The sequence below is a fragment of the Antennarius striatus genome, chromosome 4, assembly GCF_040054535.1.
Source record: "Antennarius striatus isolate MH-2024 chromosome 4, ASM4005453v1, whole genome shotgun sequence".
NCBI classification, from domain to species: domain Eukaryota; kingdom Metazoa; phylum Chordata; class Actinopteri; order Lophiiformes; family Antennariidae; genus Antennarius; species Antennarius striatus.
This window is the reverse complement of record NC_090779.1, coordinates 23,229,347-23,237,500: the sequence shown is the minus strand read 5'-3', so window position 1 is coordinate 23,237,500 and position 8,154 is coordinate 23,229,347. Positions and strand designations below refer to the sequence as shown.

The 8,154-nt window shown below is 45.1% G+C and overlaps 1 protein-coding gene across 2 annotated transcripts in view; it reads left to right on the top strand.

Moving 5' to 3' along the window:
- kcnq1.2 (potassium voltage-gated channel, KQT-like subfamily, member 1.2) overlaps positions 1-8,154 on the top strand; it is a 117,765-nt gene that overhangs the window by 16,308 nt on the left and 93,303 nt on the right. For both annotated transcript variants that reach the window (XM_068314002.1, XM_068314003.1), the window contains exons 4-11: positions 37-163; positions 319-397; positions 500-596; positions 907-1,047; positions 3,957-4,067; positions 4,146-4,241; positions 4,846-4,983; positions 6,207-6,372. In XM_068314002.1, coding sequence (XP_068170103.1) covers positions 37-163; positions 319-397; positions 500-596; positions 907-1,047; positions 3,957-4,067; positions 4,146-4,241; positions 4,846-4,983; positions 6,207-6,372 — 955 coding nt within the window. The remainder of the gene's footprint in view (positions 1-36; positions 164-318; positions 398-499; positions 597-906; positions 1,048-3,956; positions 4,068-4,145; positions 4,242-4,845; positions 4,984-6,206; positions 6,373-8,154) is intronic.

The following is an 8,154-nucleotide window of genomic DNA, read 5'->3' as shown; positions in this document are numbered from 1 at the left end:
AGGGTAAATGTAATCCCTGCTCTGTTTGCCCCACAGGAGATTGTGCTGGTGCTGTTCTTTGGCACGGAGTATGTGGTCCGGCTGTGGTCAGCGGGCTGCCGCAGCAAGTATGCCGGCATCAAAGGGCGCCTTCGCTTTATCAGGAAGCCCATATCAATCATAGGTGCGCCGGCATTTCCCTTTTGCTCCCATTAATACAAAACATGTCACCAATTGTTCTTGTGTTTTCTATCAACAAGGCAGATCTTTCAGGCAATTTAAGGGTTTACTTTGCTCAAGGTTTCATTGTTGGACTATCTCGTTCCCTCCTCCTGACAGATTTGATCGTGGTCATTGCCTCCATTATTGTTCTTGGCGTTGGTTCCAATGGCCAAGTGTTTGCTACATCCGCCATCAGGTAGAATGATCGTTTTTGTCTTCAAGATTATCAATTGCTCTTTTCTGGACAGTGTTCAAACGTTAATGACAACTATGATAAGGTGGAGTTTTTCTTTTTCAGAGGCATCCGTTTCCTCCAAATCCTACGCATGCTTCATGTGGACCGGCAAGGAGGAACGTGGAGACTCCTGGGATCTGTAGTCTTTATTCATCGACAGGTTGGTTGAAGGTTTTGGGGTTTATACTAACTATTGATAGGCTGTATTGAAAGCAGAGACCCTACTTTAATTCCTGCTCCTGCAGTAATTAACCATCCATTTCTCAGAAGGTTGTTGGTTCGATCTCCGGCTCCTGCCGTCTCTATGTTGGAGAAGGTTTGAAAATGTTGAATCCAAATTTAGGATCGATCAAAGAACAGAAATGAGGAACCAGCTAGAGTTTCTTCACACCAGTCAGGTGTGTCCTTATCAAGTGTCTCATCTTTTCTACATCTCTACATGACCATGTTTGTTTGACTCTACTTTGCAGGAGCTGATCACCACCTTGTACATCGGCTTCCTTGGCCTGATCTTTTCCTCCTACTTCGTCTACTTGGCGGAAAAGGATGCAGTGGACGAGGAAGGGAAGACGGGCTTCTCCAGCTACGCCGATGCCCTGTGGTGGGGCGTGGTAAGGCCACTCCGGAAACAGAAACTCTTTGTGAAGCACAAGCTAATCCTTCACTCGTGTTTTTGTCTTTTCAAAACGTTTTTTTTTTTTTTCTAATGCATATATTACTCCCATCCTTGAATGCCCAACATCCCTGAAAGGCCACATCCCACAGGAATTCTACTTTCTGAGGAGCCGCGACAAATAACCCGCACAAAAAACTTGCGAGGAGTTCTATCTGGATAAATGAAGATTGGCCACCGCGGTTAAACCAATTATTAACATGCTTGTGTTTTTATTCTCTTCGCTGGCGCGGCGTGCGTTTGTTGCTGCAACACTCCACACACAGGCAGGTGTGTTGATGTTTCCTGTTCAGAGCCGGCTGTGCTTATTCCCCCCTCTGTTCGGCAGCTCGGGTTTCCAGAGTAGTTAATTAAACATTTGAATTGAAAGTGCGGAGTAATGAGAAACCTATGGCAGCCTTGTGCGGGGGATCAGCAAGGCCACAAAGAGACGGTAATAAACCATTCACCTCTGGGCTCTTTGGCTCAAAGAACTTTTAGAGCACCAATATAAAGTGTCAGTTCCCTTAATTAAAACTTTAATTGTGAAATTACAACCTTTATGTAACGAGGGCCCTGGGGGGGTTTAGGGTGGAGGTGGTGGTTAGAATGCTCCTCGCTGTTGTATTGAATGTCAAAGAAAAGTTGCTCCTCTGTTCACAATGCAAAAAAAAAAGAAAGAAAGAAGAATGACGTTTGGAGATTTGAACGTTTTTTGTTTTTTGCGAGGCCTCGACCCCGGAGAGTCCTGATGTCACTTTCGTGAGTGTGTTTTGCACTCGTTGAAGAACGCCACGCTGCCCGAACCCGTGTTCTCTCTCATGGTTCAACACTTGGAGGTGCAGGTGTGGGCACAGCTGGAGGATGAGCCGACGCCATGATTCATACCCCCCCCCCGTCCTTGCTCTCAGTCACCTTTTGTCTTCAGGATGGAATATTCTACACATGTGTTTAACTCCCCTGACCCATGATCTAGTAATCTAGACTAAACTAAGTTGAACTACCTCATCCCAGTGCGGATCCGGATTGGCTGGAGCAGAAATCCTTCTGGGTGAATCTTTATTTAGCTGCCATTCAGTCCAGAAACATGCAGCTACCAGCTGAGATGAAGGAACCTCCTTCAGAAGTACATCCAGATGAATGTGATTTATTTTATGTTTTTTGGTGCGGATCCAGATCTGGTGTGGTGTGCTCCGGGTGTCATTCTGGTTTTGTTAAGTTATAACAGGAAATTAACGGCACGTGTGCTGCTTTTGCAGAAACGATGGAATCCAGGCAATTCAAGTGTATTTCTTCCTGCATAGCTAAAACTTAAATAGCGATAAATAATTTCTAAATGTGATGGATTCACCACGTGGAAAGCACAGTGTAGTTTTGGTCTTTATATTTATGTGCTGTTTTTTGACCCTAAGCCTTCATGTAAACAACATTAAATGTGAATTAAATACTTTTTCCTCTTCAGAACTCAAATAACTAGGTGAAGGCAGGTCAGTGGAATTAGAAGACCCAAAGAAGTGTTGATTTATTGTTCAATAAAGACCTGATGAAGTCCCAGAATGCTTTAGTCACCAGCTCTTGAACTCACAGGACCTCTTTGTTAAGAGCATAATTTCAAAATAAAAGTGTTTTGTGTGGCTGTGACTCAGGGACGTAATTCCTATTCATATTATTGATAAATGTTCTATTAATGTATGCAATGTTATCATAAATGTGATTAAGAGATAAGAGAATTAGTGAGAAATTATTTATGCATCAAAGAAAGAAGACAAATTTACTCAACATAGAATTTTAAATTTAGATAACATGAATAAACTTTTATTGTCTCAAGTCTTTCCACATTCAACAAACATTGGTGTGATTATTATCTATTGAAGGTGTAGAAAAGTAACCATAATGGTTTATAATTTTTGGTGGGGATAGGGGGGGGGCACTACTGTCATTTTACTTTTTTAAATTAAGGCAGGAAATTAGCTGCGTATGTGCAGCTTATGTACAATCTGAATGATGTGCAATAATGCATGCAGTAGATGACACACACACACACACACACACACACACACACAAAGGAGAAGTGTTACCATTCCACTCTGATGCTCTGAGGACATTGTTTAATCGTAGGATTTGTGGAGGAGGGATTAAACCAACCACCACTCCTCCCACCCCAATGTACACCCGGTCCTCCCCCCCCCCCCCTCCCCCCCCTCCTTCTTATTTAATTTTTTTTTTTTTTACTCTCCAAACCCTTTTAAGTATCTCACCTTACATCAGCCGCTTTGTGTCGGCGCTCGGTGTGAGATGCCCCATCGACGCCCGCCGTGAGCTAAGAGCGCCCTGAATGTGTCGCGATTGGCTCGCCTTTCAGAATGGGTGTACATGCAAATGCCAAGAGGTATTTGTGCCACCCCCCCCACACACCCCCCCACACCCCCACCCCATTCATCCCCCACCCCCCCTCTCCCATCTCAGCCCTGCAAATTCCTGCCAAGGATTAGTGGTTGGGAGTTTTATTCCCTTTGAGGAGTGAGAGCCTCAAACGCCCCGGCCATCGCTGATGGATGTGGAGCACGGCCAGCGTGGCTGATGAACTTTCCCTTCATTGTCCAGCTCCGGTTATTGACTGCTGCTGCAAAGCCTGGAGCGCTTTGCATCGGCTGACATTTCCATCAGCGGCCTGCGGGAACATTTGATGTTTCTGAATAAATTCAGACGTAAAAATTGACCATTTTAAAGAACAGATGCTGTTTTTGTTGCATCAAACTACGATGGTGTCGCTTTAACTTGAACCCTGAAGGGTTTTTTCTGTCGATCATTTGCCTGCAGCCTGCTGGTGATCAGGTCAACCGATGACTCATTGATCTCTGTCTTTAGGTGACCGTCACCACGATCGGCTACGGAGACAAAATCCCTCAAACGTGGATAGGCAAGGCCATCGCCTCCTGCTTCAGCGTCTTCGCCATATCCTTCTTCGCTCTGCCTGCCGTAAATACAATTAGAATCTTACAAATTTTGAATTCATCCTTTCCCTTGTAATTTTAATCAATAATGATTTCCGATCAGGGTATCCTGGGCTCGGGATTCGCCCTCAAAGTCCAGCAGAAGCAGCGGCAGAAGCATTTCAACAGACAGATCCCGGCTGCAGCCTGCCTCATCCAGGTAGCGTGGATGGAGTCGTGTTGGCGTCGTAAAAAACAACGCCGTGACTTATTGCTTTGTATAAATGTGTCATCCTGCTGATAATCTACAGTGCATACATTTAAAACCAGGTCAGACAGGAGCGGCTGATGATGTAAGAGCAGCCACATGACCTCCACGCCGCAGTTTGCGTTGGATCACGATGGCGAACACAAAGCCGGTCCAGTCTGATCCGTTTTTATTTATTTATTTTTTAAAGGTGCAAACCTTCTGCGTGTTGCCAGCTTCAGCGTTCACTGGAAGCTAAACAGAGAAAAAACTTAACGCTATTTGCCGGCTCCAAAATTCCTACTAAGCCATGGAAAAGGTTAGCTGGATCCCACGTGCCAAAGAGTGAAACAGTAGACAAACAAGCAGCTGTGTTGTGCCAAAAAGCATCATGGGGATTAGAGTCACCGTGAGACGCGACCGCCGTTTAAACACCTGCGACACCTGAACGTCTGACGGAACGCTGTTAAAGCAGTGGAGCAGAATCACCGGCTGATGTTTCCGTATCAACCGGAATCTCCTGGTGTTTAGTTTGGAATGTTTAACCCTTCGCTCCATGCTGTCGCCCTCCTTTCAGACACTCTGGAGATGCTACGCCGCAGAGAAACCCAACGGCTGCGCCGCCACCTGGAAAATGTACGTCTTAACTCCGGAGGCCGTCGCTATGATGGAATCTGACAACTCCAGCCCCAACATCAGGAAGCTCAACATATCGGTACCTATCCTGGTCAACCAGTTCGGATTTGTAATTTTATTTTCCCTTTTGTGTGAATTAAATAGAAAATATCATCAGTTTCTGGGACATTAGTGGTTTTTAGCTCAAACTTTAGTTTCCTCTTTGTAAACATTTGCTGAACGTGAGGCGAGAAAGAAATGGGAACAGTTTTATCTGTTCTAGATATGTATAGACATTTATAGATATTTAAAGTGATGTGAAGTTGAGGTCGAGGGCATGAGAAGTGCGTCAGACGTCCGACTGCGACGCCGCAGGAACGATTTGCATACGTCTGAATTGTCTCCTTGTTGGCTTCACCTTTCAAAATAACATTAGCTGTGTTGCGCCTGAGCATCACAGCATGAAAGGGCAACTTAAGTTCCCACAAACACACACACACACACACACACGTGGAAGCACACACACACACAACACACATCCACCCCCTCCTCTCCCCGGTAGGCCTGACTCCACCAGGATGACTCGAGGTCTTTGTCTCCCTCAGACAAAGACTCAGTCAGATGAGATGATGTCACTGCCGGCGTTCTCATGGGAGTAAACCTTTTGTCTAGTAGAACAACAACAAAAAAATCTTTGTGTGGCGTGGAGCCCGCACGGACCGGGCAGAACGGAGGCAGCTTCCGTTCTTTTCTGTGCCGGCATGTGACTCTCCTCGCTCCCTTTTTATTCTTTCAGAGAATTGCTCTCATGTTTCTTCTCGGTTTAGCTTCACTCTTCCTCTTCAGTTTATTCCTTGTTCCCTTCTCTTCACCTCAGTGTGTGTTACAGTTTGTGTTGCTCTTCCATCCTTCTCTCTCTCTCTCTAATGACTCATTCAGGTCTCGGGTATTTGGGTTGAACTGCTGGCCAGGTTTTATTGCCAAAGTCTGATCCGTTGAGTCCAAATAATTGTGTTTCAATGAAAGCCACGTCCATGACGTTGGTGTAGGTCAGCGGGTCTATGGATTTGGGGTGGGGGTGGGTGGGGGGGATTCACACGCCCCCCCCAAATTCTCTGACTCACAGGATATATAATGAACTTTATTTGTTCGGCACATATCGTGCAACTCAAGCATCTTTAAGACAAAAAAAAAAAAAGACTGATGAAAGAATGATTACAAAGGTCATAGAAACATGAACTTGATCATTTTGATCTCTCAAATGAAGTTACCTATGATCTTCTTGTGTTCTAACTGGGTCCCCCCCATCACCACCACCATCAGAGACGGGGGCCTAAGCGGCGGCTGAAGTCCAGAGGCAATGGATCCATGGGCGTGGCCTCAGAGAGAGCCGTATCGATCCCCCAGATCACCTACGATCACATCGACGACTCCGAGGACAAGAAGGACGTGCCGTTCTTCCAGGAGGAGCCCAGGGGGATGGCTGAAGGTAACTTCCTGCTGCTTTAACTCTGACCTACGACGCTCATTGATTATCGGACGCGTATTAGAAGTTCAACCAACGAGGGGAAGTTGAGTCTTTCCAATCAGTGCGTGTTTCCTACTTCCTGCTGTTGTCCGTTGCTCGACGATCGAGTGTCCGTGTGGTGTGGAACCCCCCAAAGGGTCTTCACCCCAGTTGGAGCAGATAACTACTGAATCTTGAACTATTGTTAGCGTCGCTCTGTTGTTTCTGTCTGATGTCTTTTAAAGATCAGCTCCACTCAGTCCCAGACGAGTCGACCAGCCAAGATTACGTGAGGCCGGTTTTATTACTGCTCCATTCAGGTTACGTCGTTTTGGGCCTTTTTAATAACAGCATTTTATTCACAACTAAACACCTCAGAATGAGGCGCTCTCTGAATGTTGTTGTAAAGTCATCTTTAAGGCCAACCGGTCCGTCAGGTGTGTGATGATGAGTGAAATACTGTCGTAATAAAACCAACTTTCTTCTGTTTCCATCAATACGGTTTTGTGTGATGAAATAATGCTGTGAAATGATGTCATGCTGCTTTAAAGCGTTTGAAGATCCAATATTTCAGTCAACTTTTGATGTCTTTTTTGCATTCAGGTCTTTTATTAAATAGCGTGAAAAGTTGTGGAATGACATTTTTACAGCTCTAAATTTAGATATATTAGCTGAGAGTCTGCTCTTTTGTTTAGGACACTTCACATGACGGTGAAAACAGTTGCTGGCGATAAAGATTTAAGTTAGAACTCACTAATAATTCTGTTTCCAGCTCAACACATCCACTAATAAGCATTTACATATAAATACGTTTAAATTGTTTGCATTTATGCCACTGATCAAAGCCTCCAAACCAACACTGGTGTGTTCACACATAGATTGGACGAAATGAACCGCTAACTAATCCCCATTAACTCCTTCAAACTGGAACCAGTGGAGGGTGCTAGCGAGTCACTCTTTACACGTGGTAGTTTAAATATGCTAACAGTGTGCTAATGAATGCTAAAAAAGAACCAAGAGAACATTAGTTCTTGAGATCTGGTGCAGTACAGTAGGGTTGAAATGGGTTGTGGTGGTGATGTCACAGCTTTTGGTGGTGGTGATGTCACAGCTTTTGGTGGTGGTGATGTCACAGCTTTTGGTGGTGGTGATGTCACAGCTTTTGGTGGTGGTGATGTCACAGCTTTTGGTGGTGGTGATGTCACAAGTATTTAAATAGAGACATTTCTCAACTAGCGCCCCCTACATACCTGGATGCTCTGAGGGTGGACATCTCCAATTTCCCTTGGGTCGACTGGGGCAGAAAGTCTTATTCTGGACCAGTAACCATTTCAAAATTTGTGTGACAGCTTAACATCCCATCATGTTTGTCTTCAGATGTTGACAGAAATTGCTGAGTCAGCTCTTCTGTGAGCACCTGTATGGTGCGTTTGCACCAGGACACGTTGTTCAAGTCTGATTTCTGCCCTTGGAAGTCTTGCAAACATTCAGCGATATTGGCAGCGTTTAATTCTGACTCCGTTGTGTCTTCAGTTTGTCTGTAGTTTCAATGTAACCTGGAAACTATTTTCTGATCGTTGAGATAGTAAACTAGACCAGCATGCTCAGCGTCATCATCGTGAGCTAACGATGGTGGCGTGGACGCCGTCGTTGTGCTAGCGTGTACCGTGAGTCGTCTTAAAGCTGTCACTGGTTTTCCAGTACGGAACACCTGAAGATCTTTCAATCCATCGAACGTTGACAGAGTTGTTTTGCGCCGGTTTC